Source organism: Cheilinus undulatus, linkage group 20 (genome assembly GCF_018320785.1).
Source record: "Cheilinus undulatus linkage group 20, ASM1832078v1, whole genome shotgun sequence".
NCBI classification, from domain to species: domain Eukaryota; kingdom Metazoa; phylum Chordata; class Actinopteri; order Labriformes; family Labridae; genus Cheilinus; species Cheilinus undulatus.
The window spans coordinates 35,177,572-35,199,542 of NC_054884.1; the positions used below are offsets into that span (position 1 = coordinate 35,177,572).

Here is a 21,971-nt window from a genome sequence, read left to right on the forward strand (position 1 = left end):
TACAATGCTAGTAACTGGTTAGATTAATTCTAAAACTCAGCACTAGCAAACTAAATGTTTTTCAGGGATCTTGAGAAATTAACAAATTATCATTGGAAAACTAGCTTTGTTGTCTCAAGAAAATGAGAAAAATCCAAACCTGTAGATTTTTTTACTACAGCTAAACTTTGCTTTCTCAAGATCAAAAGATAAATAAGTCGAGATGTCAAGACAACAAACAAAATTCACCCATTATCAAGTCAAAATGACATAAAATGAAATATGTTGATGTATGTCCACTTGGGGCCTCCGTACATGTGCTTTATTACAATGCTAGTAATTGATTAGATTAAATCTAAAACTCTGCATTAGTAAGTTTTGATCATTTTCTAGAGATCTCAAGAAATTTGCAAATTATGATGGAATAAAACACCTTCACCAAGGTGGAAAATGAGAAAAATCAGAATCTTGTGCGGAAAGAACTTTTTTTTGTTTTTGCAGGGAAACTGTGATTTTTAAATGACCAGAAAAGAAAATAATTTAGTCGAGATCTTGAGGAAACTATGAAAATTCTCTTTATATTGTCGTAAATTAGAGTAAAAGAACATGTAATATTGGTGTATGTCCACTTGGGGCCTCCGTATATGTGCTTTATTACAATGCTAGTAATTGATTGGATTAAATCTAAAACTCTGCATTAGTAAGTTTTGATCATTTTCTAGAGATCTCAAGAAATTTGCAAATTATGATGGAATAAAACAACTGGAAACTGAGAAAAATCAGGATCTTGAGTGGAAAAAAACTTTTTTTGTTGTTTTTGCAGGAAAACTGTGATTTTTAAACGACCAGAAAACAAAATTAGTTGAGACCTTGAGAAAACAATCAAAATTATCTTTTTATTTGCCTTAAAATGGAGTAAAACAAATTATAATATTGGTGTATGTCCTCTTAGGGCCTCCGTACATCACCCTTTTCTGTTCACTTTACCAGCTGAGAACTGCCGCTGTAGAGCTTGAAATCATTGACTGATCTGTCCCAACTTTTATGAAACGCGTTGCTTGCTTCAAATCCTAAATTGCAGCAGAATTTTAGAGGAGCAGTTCCAACATTTGTTTTTTGTTTTCTTTAGTGATATTTTCTCTTAAATATGGAATTTCAGTGTCTTGCAACTTATTGCAGCTGTTTTAAACGGCGTCCCAACTTTTTTGGAAACAGGTTGTAAAATATAGTCCGTGTAAATTTATCACTGTCACGCCTTTTTTATTATTGCCTAAGTGCGTTTTTGGTCATTGATATTTTTTAGGTTTCTGTGAGAAATAATCTTAATTCCCAGAGTAGAAAATCACCAATCTAAAAGGAAAATATCAAAAATGTAAAATCCGTTGAAATGTTTGTAAATCTAAGTTAAATCAGGAGGTGTATTTCCCCATGAATAAACAAGTCTTCAGTCTGGATCCTGCAGACAGCCTGAGAAGCAGCGCAGAGAATCCAGTGATCCATCATGCCTCTTTTTTACGCACTGACAGCTTGTGTGGCCCACTTTAGCCATAAAGGAACAAAGACACATTTATAGATTTTTTCTTCTCGCCTCTTTTTGTTTCATGCTTGAGAGTTAACGACACCAACACGTTAATGTAATATCTTCATAAACCCATCACGTCCACGCTCATGCGTACGGAGCCTGTAATTAAGAAAGAGTTAATGTGATGTTAAAGACTTTGGCGGCTAATTAAGCTTTTACGCACAAAAACGACACTCGGCCGTTTTCTCCTGAACGTTCAGGCTGCTTTAGAGTTGGTTCTTTTGGGGGGTATTTACTCTGGAGAGTCTGCTGTCAACAAACTGTGTTTTTATTGAAATAGCTGAAATAACAACAGCTCACATTTTCATTTCAAACTCACAGGGCTGCGTTTTAACATGGCCTAATGCGTCTGCAAACAAGAGGAGGACCATGCGCAAAGGTTGGCACAATAAAAACATAAATGAATAAATACATAAATAGAAATAAATAGCTAGGACTTGAGACTAAGACTTCGATTAATTAGTCTAGAAATGATAAATAAAAATGCATGCATCAGCAGATCAGTCAAGTCTGTCCTCGTGGTTTTGAGGTAAAGTTTTGGAGGAATTCGTGCGCTACAGATGGGTCAGTTTTGGAGCCTGCATGATTCTGTCCTGAGAGCAGCTCTGTGGGAAATACGCTCCGCTATGATCCACGTTCGTGTCTGTAGTGTGGGAGTGGAGCTGCGTGTTGTACTGCATGTGAAACTGCTGGCCGTGCGTAAAACCCGGAGCTGCATATTTGGAGTATTCTGCGGGGTATTCTGGGGGAAACGCCGGCTGGGACTGATGCTGCTGTTGGGACTTGAGCGGAGGAGAGGCCGGCTGGTAATCCCCGCCCAGATGGACATAACCCAGGCTCGACAGAGTGGGGCTGCCCGGGGCGGAGGGGGAGGACGGGGGTGATGAGGAGGAGGTGGTGTTGGCGGTGCTGAGGCCCTGGACTCTCTCGTCCTTCTTCTGCTTCATCCTCCGGTTCTGGAACCAGATCTTGATCTGCCTCTCCTGCAGGTTGAGGAGGCTGGCCATCTCCACGCGCCGCGGCCTGCACAGGTAGCGGCTGAAGTGGAACTCCTTCTCCAGCTCCACCAGCTGGGCGCTCGTGTACGCAGTGCGTGACCGTTTGGAGGCCGGGCTCGCGCTCGGACACTTCTCGTTGACGGTGCAGTCTGTAGAGACGAAACGAGGAGAAACCGGAAGAAGGAATGAGTTATTATCACTGAGCCAAGAGCTTTGCTTTGCTCTCGTGGCCTTAAATTGACCTCTCAGACACTGGCTTGTTTTTATTTTTATTTAGAAAATGTCCTTTTTGGCTCATGTTTCAATTTTGTTTCTTTAAGCACCAGAGACAACAGATGTACATTCTGGGACATTTCTACTGTCTAGCTTTAGAGTTGTCTATTAATACACTCTGTCCCCTTAGAATAAAGATTATTATTAATATGAAATACAGCAACAAAAGAATTAGAGCCATATAAAAAGACTGAGGTTAAAACCAAACAAAAATTACAAGCAAGGCCATCAATCTAAGCACTGAAATAATTTATTCATTCATTTTCAGCCAACAAATTCAATAAAAAATCTTCTTGATTATCGACAGATTGCTTTTAAAAACCTGAAACAAGTCACAGATTCCTGATTTCAGCTCTAGAGCCTGTCTGGATCTCTGGCCAACATTTCTGACATCCTACAGACCAAACAGCTCATCAGTTAATCCTAAAAAAAAAAATAGAGTTATCTAAGATATAGATGGAAAAATTAAGAGATAGCTAAATAAACCCTTGTCTGCCAAGGAAGTGACAAAAATTCTCATTTGACAAGCCTAAAAAGTTGCATTTAAACACATTTAAGGGGCACAGTTGGCCTGACGGTTAGGCCGTGTGAGCTGCCTGGGTTTAAATCCGGCCTGTGGCTCTTTCCCTGCATGTCATTCCCCACTCTCTCCTCCCTGTCTCAGCTCTATATACTGTCCTCTGATAAAGGCAAAAAGCCCTGAAAACAACATTAAAACAAAGTGCAAGCATGCATAAAAAGGAGAGGATGTTTAATGCGATGTCTGATAACATGAGCATCCTGTGGTTCCGTTCTTTCTTCAGGGTGCTTAAATTCAGGAGGAATGGAGGATTTTTTAGTCTCCGTTTTCCAGGTCAGTAGGACTTTCTATCGTCTGCCTGATGGCAGTAACTGAAACAAGTGATGGAGCGAGCCAGACTAGCTTTCCACAGTCATGCAAAAGAAACAAATGCAAAGGAAACCTTTTCAGTGACTGCATGTTGTTTCACATTTTAATAATTGTTTCTCTGGGTTTTATTTTTTTTATCATATTTTTCACAGCACATTCTTGGTCAGCCAACCTACACTAAAGACATGGATAAACTAGAAAAGCACTGAGAGAGCGCAGACCTCCGCCATAAGCTCTATCTCCCAATAGTACAGAATCCTTTAAAAAAATTTCCTGGATCCAGACGGTGATCCAGATCAGTCCCAAAATCTAATCAGTTCTTCTTTATGCCGTTTCTGACATTTCCTGAAAATTTCATCAAAATCCATCCATAACTTTTTGAGTTATGTTGCTAACAAACAAACAAACAAACCCTGCCGATCACACAACCTCCTTGGTGGAGGTAATAAATAAAAGACGACACTGAGGAAAGAAAGGGGAGTGAGAGCAGAAAACGAGGACACAAACATAACCGCCAAGGCTGAGTGTCAGCTAGGCTGCATGCACATATCAGGTCTTGTTCCAGGGGCGGAGCCAGAGGTGTTAGATATCCAGGGCTCAGCCCAAACACAGGGGAACCCAGGACATGCAGGGTATGTTTTACTTATCAGGCAGTGATATGCATTATTTCTTTTTAGCAATTTAAACCCAAATTTATGTTTGAAATGTATTTAAAAAGATAAACTAAGAGAACAACAACAAAACATCACATATTTATTTTTCAAATCATATTTTTAAAAGTGTCCTTAATCTAAAATCATCATACAAGATGCTGACAGTCAATCATTTTCACGTCTGTCTCCTAAAAAACTGAGCAGATATTGTCTTCTGTTTATTTTTTTAACTTGCACAATATAAGGGGAGGATGTTAATGTAAAAATTTACGATTGGAACTTCATATTTAAATAAAGTCAAACATGAAGCAGATTGCGTGGTTTTTGAAATAGATACATATATGGAAAAGCAAGTAATATAATGTAAAGTTTTTAAATTTATGTTTCAAGTTTTTTCATACTGCTGTGTACGTTTAAGCTTTTTTTAAGGAGAAATAAGTGTTTGGATTTTTTTTTTTTCAGTTTGATGTTAAGAGTTTAATTTTCAAGAATAAGGATGCCAGAAAATGAAGTATAATGAACTGAGACTATTTAAAGGGATATTTCAGTATTTTTGAAGTTGCGTCTTATGAGGTACCTAGCAGTAGAAGTGGCATTAGCCTCCAGTGATTCCAGTGAGCATTGCTCCTTTAAGAAAGACTTGCTGGTTTTACCCACCAGGAAGCTAGGCTATACAGCATAACAGATGGGTACAGTTTCTCCTGGAAATTAGCGAGTTTTTGGTAAAAAAAAATTAGCTACAAAACAATGTTGACTCTAATGTACACGCTACTGAAAACTTTAGAAGACATTTTATATTTTACCCAGAGGGCCTCTGTGTTTTTGTCGCTAATTTGCAACTTAGGGCTTAGCTTCCGGTTACATGCTCTTGCATAGCAAAATCTTGACAAAACACAGAGGCTTTCTGGGTAAAATATAAAATGCTTCAAAAATTTTTGATAATGTGAACATGTGAGCCAACATTGTTTTATGGCCTATCTTTACCAAAAACTCGCTCAATTTCCAGGAGAAACTGTACCCATCTGTTACGCTGTATTGCCTAGCTTCCTGGCCAGTACAACCAGTGAGTCCTTCTTAAAGGAGCAATGCTCACTAAAACCACTGGAGGCTAATGCCACTACTACTGCTAGGTACCTCAATCGACTCAACTTGAAAAATACTGAACTATCCCTTTAATGGAAAATAGTTAAATAATTCTGAAAAGAGAGGCAAAATGTATGATATGTGGCAAGAAAGCGGTAAGAAGGCAAATACCTGCAAAATTGTTTTCAAAGTGGGAAAAATGTTTGGAAAAATGGTGAAAAGCGGTTAAAAAGTAGCACAAATGAATAGTTTCAGCATCACCCTGTAATAGTTAGACACAGTTTAAGCTCCCAAATGAGGGAACTGTTAGCCAGGATGCTAGCAGCAATGCTCCTGATCCATCACATGCATTGATATCATCAATAAATCAGAACTGGGGAGGGCCCGTTCTCTGGGTTTTCAGGGGCCGTGCCAGTTCTGTGTGCAGACCTGAAGGGCTGAAGCCCTGTCAGCCACCTCCACGCTTCTCGCTCTGCCGATGCCTGATTCTAATTTTTTTTTTTTTTTTTTTTGCTCTGATGTGATGCAGATCTGATGATATGGGATCCAAGAATTCCATCTTTTCCACCCAGTTTAAAAACCTTCTCATCATTCCTACATTTTACTCCAAATAATTGCCATTATTTTAATTATTGTTGCATCACTTCAGCATCTTGCAACCTTGTTTTAAAGGTTATACAAGATAAGAGTGAAGTTTGTCTCTTTACTGACCCCTTTAAAGTGTTTAAAGTGTCTCAAACCACAGCCTAGGTGTGTTTACCCTGCTGCTCCATGCCTGACTGTGTTTGATTAATGACCCGCTGACCTTTGAACCCGTAAAGCAGAAACTATAAGCTCATTTTCTCTATTAAAGAAGCCTGAGTGAAAAGGCCTCATACAGACCTGAGATCCTCCTGCCGTGTTTCTGGTCCGAGTGTCTGGACTCTTTCATCCAGGGGAAGATCTTTTTGCTCACGGGCACTTTCTGCTGCTTGGACCTCCGGGTAAACGAACGCTCCGCGGCCGCCTGACGATCACAGCTGAACCCGCTGACATCCTCACTGAAGAAGTCGTGGTGCTGGATGTGCTGCAGGTTCTCACCGTTTTTCTGCATTTCCACAAAACGTGCAGCCCCTTTGACCTTCTGACGGAGCGCCGGCAGCCAAATGTCACATGGCAGGTTTCCAGAGAGCCCTGGGCTTCTGGCCTGAGAGGGAGAAAAGACGGAGACAGAATCAGGGAGGAGACTGCATGATCCATCTTAGCTGCTCAATAGTCTGCTGACATGAATAGAAAACCTCTCATGGACACAGAGGCCACGGGAAATAAAGACTTTGGTGGAGAGAAAACCTCTGAGAACAAGAAGTTTGAGGAAAATCCTGCAGAAATTAAATTATTTTCCTTTTATTTCTGATACATTGTTAACCTCACTGACCTAAAAACCTTTCGCGGAGTGAGAGCCCCTGTAAAATTAAGAGTTGGGTGAAAAAGGAAACCTGAAAATGAGACAAAAGGGGATAATCCTGCAAATTTGAGCAGAAATTATATTGCATTCCTTTTTCTAACCCCTTACAGACCTCACCAAATGACCAGAAGCCTCTGCCTGGAAGTGAGAAAGCACAGAAAAATGAAGTTTGCCAGAAATAAACCCCCTCAGAACATGAACTGGAGGTACATCCTGCAAGTTAGTGCTGAAATGAAATTGTCAGACCTGAAATATTTAGCCTCAACCTTTCTGACCATGCACACACCCCCTAAATATAAGACATTTTAAAATGTAACTACAGCATGGTAGCAAAGCTTGAATTATTTGGCTGTTTTCACCTCAATTAGGTTTCAAAGACTTCACCAGTCTGCCACAAGGCTTTCCTGGACTAAAAGCAAAAGGAAAAACAGAATTGCTACCAATTAATCCTCTGCAGAAGAACAAATTTTATGATAATGGTGCAAAAATGTGCAGAAATTTCAGTAATTCCTTCTTGTTAATCCCTAAAATTTTAGGCTAAATGTCATTGGCCAAGCAAAATCCCCTGAAAACAAGAAGTTTGACAAAAAAACCTGCATTTTTTGTGCAGAAATGACACAACTGTCCTTTTGTAAGCTTTAATAACTGGGAGAAAACTTCACTGGCCCAAAAGCCTTTCCTAGCCAGAGAACCAAGGGAAAATTTGGGTCTAGTAAAACAGGAAATTTTGGGAAAATCCTGCAAAAATCTGAACAGAAGTCACATTTTTGTCCATTTATTAATCTCTAGTAGAAATCTCACTGGTCCTTAAGCCTCTCACGGACACAGAGGCCACTCAAAATCAAGTATACGCTGAAAGAAAGTCCCTAAAATGAGAAATTTTAGGATAATACTGCAAGTTTGTGCAGACATTACTCATTATCTGTATCCCCTGACAATTCATAGAGGGCCTTAGTACCCCAAGTCAAGCCAAGAAATAAAGAAAGCAAATGTGTGCATAAATAGCATTTTTTTTTACTTTTTACTTAAACTAAATGATTAATTGACCAGGCTCTTGGACTGTTGGTTCTTTGTTTGGCCATGAGTAAGGATGATCCTGCAGAATTCAACCCAGAAATAAAACTGTATTCCTTTTTTAAAAAGCTCAAACAATTTAGTGAAAATATTTCCTGCCAACAAGCCTCTAGTGGCCACTGAAAATAAAAGAGGGTGCTGTAAGAAACCCCTTGAAATTAGAATTTTCAGGATGATCCTGCAACTCTCTGCAGAAATTGCATTGTAATCCTTCAACCCTACAATCCAGCAAGGATCCAGACAGTCAAACACAGAATGCTGCATAAAGAGAGCAGCAGGGGAAAGCTGCTGTAAGCTCATTTGTGCATGAATTGCATTTTTGTCTTGTGATTAAAACGAAATAATTTATTAGCTAGACTCCTGGACTGATGGGCCCCAGAAAACAATAGCTTATTTCATCCAAATGGAGAGTTTGGAGAAAAGACACCCAAAAAACGAGATACGAAAGGAGAATTTAAGCAGAGATCACATTGTATCTCTAAAATATCACTGTCCGACAAGCCTCTAGTGGCCACTGAAATAGAGAAAACCATTAAAATTAGAAGTTTCAGGATTATCCTTCACATTTATGCAGGCATTTCATTGTAATTCTTATACCCCAAAAATTTCACTGAGGATTTAGACAGCCAAAAAGAAAATGCAACATAAAGTTGCAGGAGCACCTGCTGAAATCTATTTTGTGCATTAGCTGCTGTTCAGTCTCTTTATTTACCATAAATGATCAATAAGCCAGGCTCCTGGACTGATAGATGCTTGGAAAACTCCTCCAAATGCCAAGCTTAGTGAAAAAAAACAGCAAAAGTGATAAATTTGATTGTAGTCCTGCAGAATGCATGCAGGAAATCTGATTATTTTTCCTTTACTAGGCCAGAATATGTTAGTGTGAACCTCAGTGTCCAGCAGCAAAGCCTCTCCTGGACGTGCAGACCAAAATAAACCCTGTATAGATGCCAAATCTTCACTCGATTTTCCTTGTTTTCACCCTGAAATTAAGTCTGATTGGCCTGCAACCATTGTGTTTTTTCTGTCATTAATACCGAAGGCCACCTTACCAAAGCTTCTTAAATCAAAGTTTTCTTTGCAAGCAACCCCCGAAAACCTAAGGGCTTTATTAAAAACACTGCACAGAATTTCATGATTTCCTGATTTTTAGCCAATCACCTTGCAGTTTGTCAGATATGTCTTAAAAACATTGATGCAATCCAAAAGCCACTGACGTTGCATCAGGTCTAAATGGGTTAAATATAATTCTGTGAATTTTTTAGGTCATTAAATAAGGTTTTTGTTCCTCTTAAAGAGGATAGATAAAGCCCAACAACACAAAAGCCTCTTCTGAACCGGGAGGGTAAAGAAAAAGAAGATTATTTTGCAAATAAACCAAATTAAAAAAACAAATTTGGCAAATTATCGGACATATTTGACACAAAAATCATTATTTTCCTTTATTCACTTGTTTAAAGAAGTGTAAACCTTTTCTAGCCTTTAATGGGGCTCTTTTAATTTTTTTCTGTTTGGATATACAAAAGATACAGAATAATTCAAAATTATTTTGAGGATTTCTTAAACTGAATAAATACAATGCAACAACTAAAAGCTTCTTCTGAACCACAGAGCCCAAAATGCAATAGTTTGTTTGGAAATGCAATGAAATTTGAGGACAAACTTGCAAAACCTGTGCAGAAATGAAATGAATGATTTACATTTGGTATAAATGAGGCTGGCCTTCCAGAAGGCCCATCTTTCTTTTTGCCTTTGAATAACAACAAAAGATCTTCAGTGATTTCCGGTTATTTCTTTGGGCTTTTTGCTCCTTATAATAAACGTAATGGAACTCAAGAAGAAAAAAATACATAGCAACAACACCAACCAGTCTGCATGCAAACTTCCACACATTAAAAAGAAAACGCGATAAAATCAACAAATGTCAGGATCTAAAAACAGAAAGAGGCCCATCAAACAAACTGCATTTAATATAAATAAAAGATTCATTTCCTGAAATTAAATTAGCTCCGTGGCTCTTAATAAATAACGGCCTTTATTCAATAATGTATAATCCTGTATCAAGCTGGAAAATGAAATGTTGTATCAGAATGTGGTGAAAAAGTCATCCATCAAACACCAAATAACACAACAAGGCTTTAAAAGCGCTGAAACCAAAGCAGAGCAGCGAGCAGGATTTCTCTCATCAAATCTCTCCTCATATGAAATTAAAGAGCAGAATTATTAAGCAACAGATCTATAAAGACGAGGAGAAGCGGCAGACTTTTAAAAAAGGAGAGAAAGAGAGAGAGAGAATAAGTCTGGAGGCATGCAGCTTTCTGAACTCTGGGTGAACCGCGGCTGGAGTCAGGCTCGTAAATCATAAAGACACATAACCCAGCCCGGCTGCCGTAGCTCCACACACAGCGCACATTCATCCCGACCTGAAACAATCCGCGCGGAAACAAACATCCTCGTGCTCCTCTCACCTTTAGGAGAAGAAAAAAACTGGTGGATTATTGGAGTAATCCCTGCTGAGAGAGTGGAGCTGCTGCTGCTGCTGGAGCTGCTGCGGGATGTGGCTTTGCATGGAGCAGAGTGGACAGAGTTTCTGCAGCTCACACCGCCCTGCAAAGATTTCTGCACACAATGTCAGCCTGTGGGTGTGTGTGTGTGAGCGTGGATGTGTGTGTGGGAAAAAGAGACTGTTTCTGCTGATCATGCAAGCTCATACATGCTGATAGCCCCTGTGATCCAGATAAGACAAGGCCTTTTATCTGCAACTTAATTACGAGAGCAGCAGTTAAAGGCCAGAATATCACAGCATTATAGCTGGTTTTAAGGGGTTTAAATGGAGAACGCTGCATGTTAAAGACTCTCTAAATCATGCTTTAAAACAACGAAATAAAAGCTCTGAATTTTGTACTTCAGAGAAGAAAACTGCATGCCAAATATAAAACCATATTTAATGTTTAAAAAACGCTGTTTGTTTTGTTAAAATAAAGAAAAGAACTACTCCATGCATGTTTAAAAGTTACAGAATAAAAGCTTTTATTTATTTATTTGTTTAGATAAAAGAGAAAATATGGTTAGAACTCATCCATGCATGGTCAAAGATATCAAAATAAGTTTTTATTATTCATTTCAATGGGGAAAATTGCAAGTTAAGAACGTCCCAAATCGTGTTAAAAAACTTTTCAGAATAAAAGCCCCCTTTTATTTCAGTAGGGAAAATTGCACTTTTGAAAGTGCCTGAATACGTGTTTAAAAATTACAAAATTAAAGCTTTAATTTTTTTTATTGAAAACTGAGGTAATATCCCCTGAGGAATTACGTCATGCATGTTTAGAATTTTCAAAATAAAAGCGTTTAATTCTCGTTAGAAAGAAATAAAATGTTTAAAACTCTCTGATGCATTTTTATTTCTATTGGGAAAAACTTTAAATTAGAAACTCCCCAAGCATGTTTAAAATGACTTAAATTAAGCTTTTATTTATCTATTTATTTGCTTTCTTTAGTGGGAAAATTTGAACGCTAAGAACCTCTGAATGCATGTTTAAAATTTGTGAAAATAAAATCTTTCAGCTTTATCGTCTTAAATGTAGGCTATGAAAGTGTCGGTGTTTCATTTATAATGAACGATTTATTGAAAATATTTTGGAGCTACCTGTCAGAAAAACAAGAAAAACAGCTAAAATTGAGAGTAAAAGCATTTTTTTTGCTGGAGTAATGTTGTTGAAATAGCAAGCTCTGCTAGCTAGTTGTAGCATAGATCCGTAAGCTAGCTAACATTATCTATTAGCTAGAGAAATATTGTTATTTTCAATTAAATCTTTGACTTTAACCAAACAGATTTTAGTCATGTTACCCTTTTTAGTTTAGGTTTAGTCAATAACGACTCTCATTACAGACATGAAAATCGATTTCTTTACGTCGTAGCTCTTAGTCAGAACCTTTTCTCTATTTAAATTAGATTGATTAGTTAAAATGTAAAATTAATCAGATATGTTTTTATTTACTCATACACCAGGACATCTGTACCCTTACTGATATATCCTTACTGATCCAAGTTGTCATGGATACCAATAGGCCAGCTAATATGAGACATTATTATTTAATCAGAACTTGATATCTGTTTTATATTAGTTGGAAAACAAACATATCTCTCCTCCATCAAACTATTTTTACAGGATTCACTTAAAAACCAACAATTCTCTTTTCCTCTTGTGACTTCTTGAACTCATCAATAATTACGTTTTCTTTAGGTTTGCCAAGTGCTCATTTTACAGAGCCAACATTGAACGCATCACAGTCACCTGACGTCATGTCGTTAGCTAGCTAGCTAGCTTGTCGGATTTTGACATTTTGAAAATATTTTCAGCTAAGAAGACTCAGTGAAAGTTTGACTATGGCTGATTAGAGTGAATTTAGAGGCTGAGTAACCTCCAGCATTGGTCTCAATAAAATATTTACAACCCAGAAGCAGCTGAAGGTAGGCTAGCTTGCTACATTTTTGTTAAATTTGATGTAAAACGCTGGTGTGCTTGCCAGCTTTAAATACAGGATTGTTTTTGTGGTTCAGTAGCCCAGTTTTAACATTTTAGTCTGGTCTTGTACAGGAAAACTTAACATTAATCTTCACTCTATTTTGGCTCCTTATTTTGTCTTCTTCGTCGCTGTTGATGAGCATTTTTTCATCACATTTTCCGTTGATGAACTGAGGAGCCTACTGCACCAAAGCATGAATTAAAATAACAAAATAAAGCTATATTTAAAATCTTATCCTGTAGATATAAAGCTGCATTTCCAGCCTAAGAAATGAGCACACATGCATCTATTTCTGTGTATAATAAACCCTCCTGGGAACGTGTCCAATGCTGTAATAATAAATTCAACATCCCCATTTAGGCGCGATGCCAGAGTTGGCCATAAATAACCCCGGCACAGAAAGCCATCACTATTTAGTCTGCTTCTTCTACTCTCTCATGCCGAGTGCATTACGTCTTGTTTCTCATTTAAACCCCATGCAGGGAGTCTTTGTTGTTACAGTATGGAGCGTGCAGGCAGAAGTTCAGGCTCTGTTTAACGGGCTGACCGTCAGACTGATGGGGAGGAGGAGGATCGATAGGCGGCTGCTTTGATCTCTCATCTTCACGTTCAGCTCCATCGCTCTGATTGGCTCTGAGAGGTAATTTTTAACTAATTAATGCGGAGGAGCACCTTTGATCTCTGAGCCGTGCATGTCAACACACTGATCATTTGAATACAGGGGGAGCGGATCCATATGAGACTCTGCAGTGTGCAATTGTTTACAGGAGTGGTTTCAGTCATTTGTAGACCCCATGCCCAGAGCAAAACAAGGCCATTCTACACGGTGCTTAAAGCAGTCCAACCACTGAAGAAATATATTATAAACCTCTTTTCTCTCAACAAGACCACAGAACTACATAGCAACAGGGCAGACCCAGATGTGAGCAAACAGTCTCCATGTCAGGGTAGTTTAACATGTCTCAAGTCAAAATGAACCATAGAAATAAACATTACAGATGTAATATCAGTTCTCCTGCCAATAGATCATTTTTTCCCATATAACACAAAATAATCCACTGTTTTATGGATTTGATACCTCTATACAGATCAACCTTGCTATAATTTGTTTGATATGAAGGCATGGTGGGTCTTTTTAAGGGATTTGGGCCAGTGCTGCACAATTAATCTAATTGCAGTCACGATGTCAGGCTGTGCAATTACAGAAGGGCAGCAAAAATGTTAGCAGAAAGAAACAATCCAACTATTGCATATTGTAAAACTCCTTTTATTTTCAAGAAAGGAAAGACTGATTTTTTTAGAAAGCGGTACTGTAACAACTGAGGTTTCATATGTGCTGATATTACATTTTATAATATTTAATCATATTCGTATGGTTTGCTAGAAAAACACACTTCAGAACTACCATTATTCTCTGAATTTTCCCTGATAACTGAGCAGGTAGCCTCATGATTATTTGATGATGTATTTAGCATAATCACAAATCATATTATTGTCCAGTATAATTGTGATCGCACAAATCGTGTGTCACTTGTTAGGACTCATCCGAGGGTCCTTAATGTGAAATAATGGAGCACAGCTTTTTACGTGCAGACTGAGGAAAAACTGCCCACAAAAATGCACTTTTAAGGTCTTTAATTTTGAGCGGTGGCAATGTACAGATTGGGAGTTTTACCATTGGGCAAAGGTCGGTAGTCATCTGGGGTCTCATGCTCCAAGGTGCCTTAAGACAGTCACACTTGTGCAGCAGATGTAAAGTATACATCTAAAATTACTTTCACTGACAAAGATGTGTGCTGTGAGTCCAAGTACATGGCAAAGAGTGAATAAGATAGCATAGAAATAGAGTTTGATTACCAAAAAAGTCGCTGGGGAGGAGAGTCCAAGCCCTTGAAAAAGTCCTAAAATGTCTTTATATCAAAATAATTAGAACTCAGAAGATCCATAAATGCAGACTGAAACAATGATTAGGTGGATCGATGTGTGGTAATGTGGTATGCAATGAATGAAAATGTGGTGGTTGTGGCAAGAGCGTCCAGTGGAGGTTACTAAAGACATGGTCCATCCTAAATTTAAGCAATGGTCAGGAATTGTTTTAAGCCCTGCTTTCCATAGTCTGTGCTTTTCAGGATTCTTTGGATTGGATTATAATAACGATGTGGTTACAAGCTAAATCCACACACAACAAAATGCCATGAAATGTTGCTTGGAAGCTGATAAAATTACCATAGAGAAGAAGTTTTTTCTATCAAACCGCTTTATGAAGAAAAAAGGTTGCAGAGTTAGAGATTTTTCCATCATTATGAGTTAAAAAGTCTCCAATTTTACATAAAAGAACAAAACATGTATGCACATGCATATAATAAACTTAAATGCCAGTTTTATAGGTAAAGCATGCAAAGCCTAACACATAACCCTTTGTCACATTTTCTCCATTATTAATCCACAGGAAAACAGCAGACATAATCAGATTCAATCATAAAACAAAGCCTATCTTCTGGATGTTTTAAAACCCTTAAAGACCTATGGGAGCGCCGGCGCTCCAAAAGCATTTCGATATTTAACTGCGGGTAAAATTGCAACCAAATGAGATAGAGCAATAATTATTTTTGCATATAAAACCACAATAGTAACACTAACAAATCACATGTTCAGTGTGTCCCAGAGTACAGTTTCCTTCCAGAAATATCCATCCTTCTTTTGCAGAAATGTAGTAAAGAGTGCACACATCAAAAACAATATACTATAATATGATCTGGACCGCTGCCTTTAACAGCACTTCCTACTTCACATGTTTCAACATGGTCTTCTGCAAACATCTGTATGCTCAAAAATATCTTATAAGGATGCTGCCTTTTTGCCAACTGAGCACAATTTTATCTTTGTTTTTGCCTTCCATGGTATGTCATAAAGGCTTCAAATAACAATGAGAACTGACCTAAAACTTGGCAGCTTAAAGCTCTGAAAGGTTGCCATTTTATGTGCTTGTTATTTTATATATATGGGAGTTTTAGTATTCTGTAAAGACAAAGTTGGCTGTGCTTAAGTTCAAAATGCATATGCACATACTCATTCTTCAGTTTATTTTGTGCTCTTTCTAGTGCCAAACTAGCTCTGAAATCATGCCAGTAATGCTCAGTTTCTGTCATCATTAAACATCTATGCTACCGAAGTGTAAGGATTTATTTCAAAACTGTAGGAAAACTGAAATTTGACAGAAAGTCAAAGCCCTGCTGAACATTTTAGGGGCTTTTAGCCTTCAGTAATGATATTTGAGTCACTGCAATGTGCTGATGAAGGCTATGAGAAATAGCTTTAAAAGCTCAGGAAACATCCACTGGACTGACCTTTTTTCTTTGTGAAACAGCTTCATTTCAAGCTTACGCTTCCTTTACATGCAACTCTAAATGTATTAAGGTTTACTTCAAGGATTAAGTGAGGAGAAATGTCTGTAGCTCTTCATATAAGGTGAAAAAGTGCACATCGAGACAAATAACAGCTGCTTGTGCAGTGAGATGCAGTCTGGTGCTTAACTTTTGTTACTGTGAAACATCTTTACTATTGGATTATGGGGATTTGCTATTAATCCAAAGAGAAATAGACACACGAAGCCATAGGATAAGTCCCACTTACTGGGAATTTTCAGCAGCTTTTAGCCTCAAATAACAATGGCAACTTAGCTTAAACAATAAAGGTGCTTTAGAAGCACTGCAATTTACATTGACTAGACCGTTGTGTCAAATAACTTTCAGAGTGATTGTCATTGATGTTTCACGTGTTTTTCCCTCTACATTGACTGCATATGCATCAAAATACAGAGGTGTACCTATTAAACTGGCAACTTAGCAAATACAGAGGCATAAATCCCCCTGATGGCTTTTATAGAGCCATAAAAAGTGTCATATAAATACAAAGAAAATCAGCAATAAGTGCGCTGTCTTCAGAAAATCTAAATGTTCAGTGATGTACGAGCGAGAGGAGACAAAGGAGGAGGGACATGCAGATGGAGTGACGTGATAAGTCAGAGACGTACAGCAGAAATATGAATTTATGTCTGATCTCTGTGGTCTGTAGTGACACGCTCATGGCTGCACTTTACATCCCGTCTTTGCCACCACAGTGAACTCCACACTCCTCCCGCCGCCTGTCTGAACTGTGATGGACATGCACACTCCTCCTCCTCCTCCTCCTCCTCCTCCTCCTCAGGCCCGCTGATAAACACAGCATTCTGCAGCCGCACTTTCAATTAGCTGCAGGAACCATGTGTGCACCATGAGACGATTTATGTCTCTGAATTAATTCAGAGACGGTTGAAGCAACAGTGGCTGCAACTTCACGTCCCATGGAAAACATTAGCAACAATCAGGGCTGGTTTTAGGGATTTGGAGACTCCAAGCAGAGACCAGTATGTGGCCCTTCTCTCTTTAACTAAAAGCAATCAGAGCAAGTCAGCCAAATATTTGGAAGCATCTTTTTCAGGTAACAAAGCCAGAGAACTAACCGACATACCCAGATCTTAAATTTATACAAAAATACCCAACGGTACTTGCTCAGCAGCTCTCAGAATAGCATCATAGGGGCGCTGATGACCTAGTGGTGAGGTTGAACCCCATGCTAGTCTTCCAAGCAGCTGGCTCAGGTTCGAGTCCAACCTGAGGCTCCCTCTCTTGCATGCCATCTCCCACGCTCTCTCCCTGGTTCCCTACACTATCTACTGTCCTGCCCTCTCCAAAATAAAGGCAAAAGCCCCAAAATAATCTTAAAATTAAGAAAAAAGCACCCTAACTCAATCTCACCACATCTAAATATTTTACCTTGTTTTTAGGCCATGTTTAGATTATGAAAATGAAATATATGTGCTTATTTTTGGTGCACAAAATCATAGATATAATTCATTCCATGCCATTTTACCACTCAATAATCCACTTTTTTTTATTGTACCAGTATGTCTATAGGCACCCACATTTTTTTTTTTTTTTGCTTGATATGAAGACGTTTTGGTGCTTTTTGAAGGAATTAGACCTTGCAGTTGGTGGAGTGGGTTTAAAGCAGCTCATCCACCAAAGAATAACAAATTTGTGTCATAAATTAAGCCACTTAAGACCATTATGCATATTTTCTTGACCTAAAAATGGCCCTTTAGTATTTGAACATTGTCACCAAACTGTAGCTACCAAAGAGGAGCAGATTCAACCATCATCGCGGGCCAATAGAAAACTGCATGGTTATTCATTTTGAGTGAATTCTTCCATAATCCACAGCAGCGTCTGAAATAATGTGATACAAAGTGGTGCACTAGTGTAGTCAGATTAGTTTTTTGTTGCCTCTGCTATCTTAGGAGAGCAAGTTTAGATGTGGATATACTCTGTAGAGACTTAGAAGTAAGTGGTTATTCTCTGTATAACTGCTTTTTGGAAGATGACACTCTATTTGATGCTTTTATTCACTTTTTGTCATGTATTTACATTAAAAAGACAGATTTTTACCTCTGTAAAGTTACTTAAGCCTTGCACCTCATATTTGATGCGAACCAGCACTGTAACACTAGAAGGTTATGAAATTTATATGTGTTGTCTGATTTAATATCACACATTTTTAGCTTTAAGTAAACAATACTCAGTCACTATAAGTATATCTGTAGTTGTACTCGAATTATTTGACAATGACCCCTTAATCTGCAGAGTTTTCCCAGGATGCCTTTGGGCATTAGACACTTTGCACCATGAGTGAAGTTACTGACTCAGTTAGAGGGTGTATGAGGGTTGTGGAAAGCAAACATAATGCACATTGAATGGTATTCTGAGTGTGATAGAATCAGAATTCCTGGTATAGTGTTCACCTTTTTTATTGTCACTTCAGTTGGTCTGCATTGAGTGGTGTTCAAGTTAAGCATGCTCAAAAGTTTTGTTGAAACTGATTTCACTTCTTAAAAATGTGAATGTAAATACATTTCCAAGTAGACTCAAGGTAAAATATATAACTTGCACAACAATCCCCAATGAGTTAATAGAACTCAAAACATTGGAAGCGACTGATAACATAAAAATTTTAGGTAACTGAAAAAGCAGAATTTGTTTAGTAGCAGGTTCTTAGCCATTTTAAGTTATATCAACTCACTTTTACTTGTATATTTATGTTGGTTTGATTTAAAATTTTCAGTTGAATTACGCTGGTAAAACTTCCCTACACCTAAAAATTCTGTTTAAATCCAACTCAAAAACATGTTTAAGCACTGTTCATAAAGCTACATGTTCTACATCAACTACAGTTTTCCCTTACTTCTATTTCGTGCTTTAATCCTGAACATTTATGTCACTCATGGTGGGCCGACTTCAGTGACAATAGACAGTAGCTGCGTTTCTATTACAGCTTTTCACAAAATAAAAGCAATATTTCATAAATTTCTACTAAATACGATTTTGAATGTGCTTCATTGAAGGGAGTTTTGGAAATGAGCCTTGCAATTCTCATAAAATCTCATCTCGTGAGATTCCACTGCAAGGAAGCTGGTCGTTCAGAACTTGTTGCATGTTGGTACGGTTATGATTACATCTACATCGGTTGGCTTGACAGTTTTGATCAAAAGATGAAGAAACAGATGATAGTTCAGATGCAAAGTCTGTATGTATGGCAAAAGTCACGTGTAAGGGAATGAGTATGACGTTAAGAAAAGTCTCGGTCTCCTCTTCTGTTCACATGTGCTGCGCCATGTTGTGTCAGAGTAAACTGCTCATGTGACACTGTATTTTACATCCTGTAACGTGTGAATACGAAAAAAGTGTTTCTATTACACTTTTGCGATATATTTCTATATGGAAACATCTGAAAAACCTCACGAGAGCATAAACTTTTTAGTGGTATTTGAGAGGTCTTTTACAATTCAGGTGTTTCTATCACCATTTTTTTTATTGCACTATTTAGATTCATCACATTTCTGAGGGTAAAGGTCACGCAGCTACTGACTAAAAGATGAACGAGGAAGTCCTCTACCATTATGTTCAGTATATCAGTCCCAGTAGACTATAGTTACTTCCCACAGGCGGGACTTCTCTAACTGAGTCAGTAACTTCACTCATGGTGCTAAAGTGTCTAATGCCCAAAGGCATTCTGGGAAGACTCAGCAGATTAAGGAATGAGGGACAAATACCTGAAGTGCATTCACAATAAAGGACTTCAAGTGACTGAGTAACTTTAAAAATTAATCCTTTCAGTTCAGAAATTTAGACCTGAAATACAGTCGCTAGAAAAAGTATGTGAACCCTTTGAGATTTCTTGGATTTCTGCATAAAACATACTTCTTCCACCCTGCACTGTGAATGTTTACGTGTTTTGTTCAATAAAAACATGAAAACATCATTTTTGTGCAGTATTAGTTTAAGCAGACTGTGTTTGTCTATTGTTGTGAATTAGATGAAGATCGGAACACATTTGATGACCAGTTTATGCAGAAATCCAAGAAATCTCAAAGGGTTCACATACTTTTTCGAGGTACTGTAGATGTTCTAAATTTTAATGGTAACACAACTCCTTTTTTAAACAGCCTTTTACTTTTCAGTCTCACAATGAAGGACTGAAAGGTGTGCTTTGCACAGAAATTTCTTTTCTACAGAATTTAGTTACTTCTCCTTGTCATGCTGAAGCTGGTCCAAACAGTCAGGACTTATCCAGCTGAGTCAGTAACTTCATTTATGGTAAAAAAAAAAAACAGTGTTTTATGCCCAAAGGCATTCTGGGAATGCTCTGCAGATTATGCGATAATTTGAGTACACTGACAAAAATACATAAAATGATTGAGCTCTGTTTACTGAAAACTATAAATGTGTTCTGTTAACTTAGAGGAATAGAACTTAAATAGCTGTTTTGCATTTTTAAGTTAACACAATCCGTATGTTAAATAACCTTGAACTGTTCGGTCTCTGTGTGCAGGAATCTACAGCTGAGGTCAAAACTACTGAAACAAAAACTAGACAGGTCATATATCTCCCTCTGCTTCACCTGTACAACATCAGGTATTAAAGAGAGAGGAACACTTCATCCCTCTCTGACATCCTACCTTCATGAGAAGTTTTTCTGTGAGTATCGAAGGAGTTTGGTGGGTGTTAGGGGGTTCTGAAAATGTTTCTTCTGCTAAAGGACGGCCTGGTAGGAAAGGTTTAAGAACCACAGACTATGGCAGCAGTCATATTACAATGAAAAAAAGATTTTTTAGATGATTTCATCCAAATTAAGATAAAAATCACACACGGAAGTTTTTAGACACTGGGCCACAGCTTTAACCTTTTTTAGAGTTTATAAGAAGAACAAAAGCATTTGCTTATGCTTCATAAGACTCTAATTATAAGCACGTGTTAGTGATAATTAATCTATTAAGGCAACTATAATGTCCTTAATGGACACTTGTAAGCAGTTTTTAAGGTAAATCAATGGCTAAAATGACATTTTAAGTTACTTTGAGTTGTTTTTTTTCCATTTCTTTGTCTTGCTTGTTGCGCTCAATATAACCTTTTTAGGTCAAATAATGCATTTTTAGCTTTGGTAGATATCTCTTAGTGACTTTGCAGATTGAGATTAACACTAAATGACAGAAAAGAATATAATGAATTAATTAAAAAAATATATATATAGGCAGGTTTATTCCACATTTTATTATGTATCCAAATCATGTCCATCTTAAGTAGCAAGAACATCAGTAAATACTTCGATTAGCTCTAATTATAAACACATTTTTAAAAAGCCTACTTTTATATTCTCTTAGTACTGGGTTAGCATTAAACTTGATGTATGACTTTTACAGATCTTGCAGCACATGATCTAATCTGAATCCTTTCCCCTCTTTAAATCCATGAGTAAAAGCTGGAATATAACTGATAATTAACTATAAATACAGTAAAACACAGCTGTGATGATGTAAAATGTCACCATAGGAAAAAGCATCAATATTCTGATTAAAACTGCAAATCCATCAGGGCTTGAAATGAGCTTTTATCTGCTTACAGCCACATTATAATGTTTTTTAAACCATGCATTAACTGCTGATTATGGTTGCTTAAATTACAGTGTTGCCCATGACTAACTACATAGTAAACATACATGTCTGATGTAAACTTACATTTCTTTGGGTCTCATCTTCCTCAGAAAGAAGCTCCTCAGTCCGGTCTGTTGGGAGTCCGTTGGAGCCGTTTGTTTGAGGTCCTCCTCACGTTTCCCTGCAAACTAAAACTCCTCCTCGACCGCAGGCCGCCGCCACCGCCGTGAAAAGAAGATAAACGATGTGCCGAACAATGACCCACATTGAGGGCCTGTCCTGCAACTTTCACAGATGTCATATTCTCCAACAAAGTGCAGCTACGAGAGGAAGAGAGAGAAAAACACTCAGAGGGCCTGCAGCTTCAGACAGAGCCCCTCTCACAAAAAAACAACAAAAACTTATTACCAGGCCTTAAACATCAAATATGGAGCAGAGTCTGTG

The 21,971-nt window shown here is 37.9% G+C and overlaps 1 protein-coding gene and 1 long non-coding RNA gene across 4 annotated transcripts in view; one reads left to right on the forward strand and one right to left on the reverse strand.

Moving 5' to 3' along the window:
- LOC121528419 overlaps positions 1 to 21,763 on the forward strand; it is a 45,511-nt gene extending 23,748 nt beyond the window's left edge. Inside the window, exons 3-6 of one of the 2 annotated variants that reach the window (XR_005993481.1) lie at positions 7,012 to 7,107; positions 12,985 to 13,142; positions 20,429 to 20,574; positions 21,638 to 21,763. This is a non-coding gene — a long non-coding RNA (uncharacterized LOC121528419). The remainder of the gene's footprint in view (positions 1 to 7,011; positions 7,108 to 12,984; positions 13,143 to 20,428; positions 20,575 to 21,637) is intronic. The other variant, XR_005993482.1, reaches the window with a different exon arrangement.
- Positions 1,884 to 21,749, reverse strand: LOC121528416 (homeobox protein Hox-B3a-like). Of its 2 annotated transcripts, none has more exons than XM_041815881.1 (3): positions 10,444 to 10,881; positions 6,340 to 6,643; positions 1,884 to 2,708 (listed from the first exon to the last, which is right to left on the reverse strand). In XM_041815881.1, exons 2-3 carry the CDS (start codon positions 6,548 to 6,550, stop codon positions 2,116 to 2,118), a joined length of 804 nt encoding a protein of 267 aa, XP_041671815.1. In that variant the 5' UTR covers positions 6,551 to 6,643; positions 10,444 to 10,881; the 3' UTR covers positions 1,884 to 2,115. The 2 variants fall into 2 exon arrangements, with proteins under 2 accessions (XP_041671815.1, XP_041671814.1); XM_041815880.1 differs by lacking the exon at positions 10,444 to 10,881 and adding an exon at positions 21,612 to 21,749 and having other exon boundaries at positions 1,890 to 2,708.
- Positions 21,764 to 21,971: the final 208 nt, after the last annotated feature.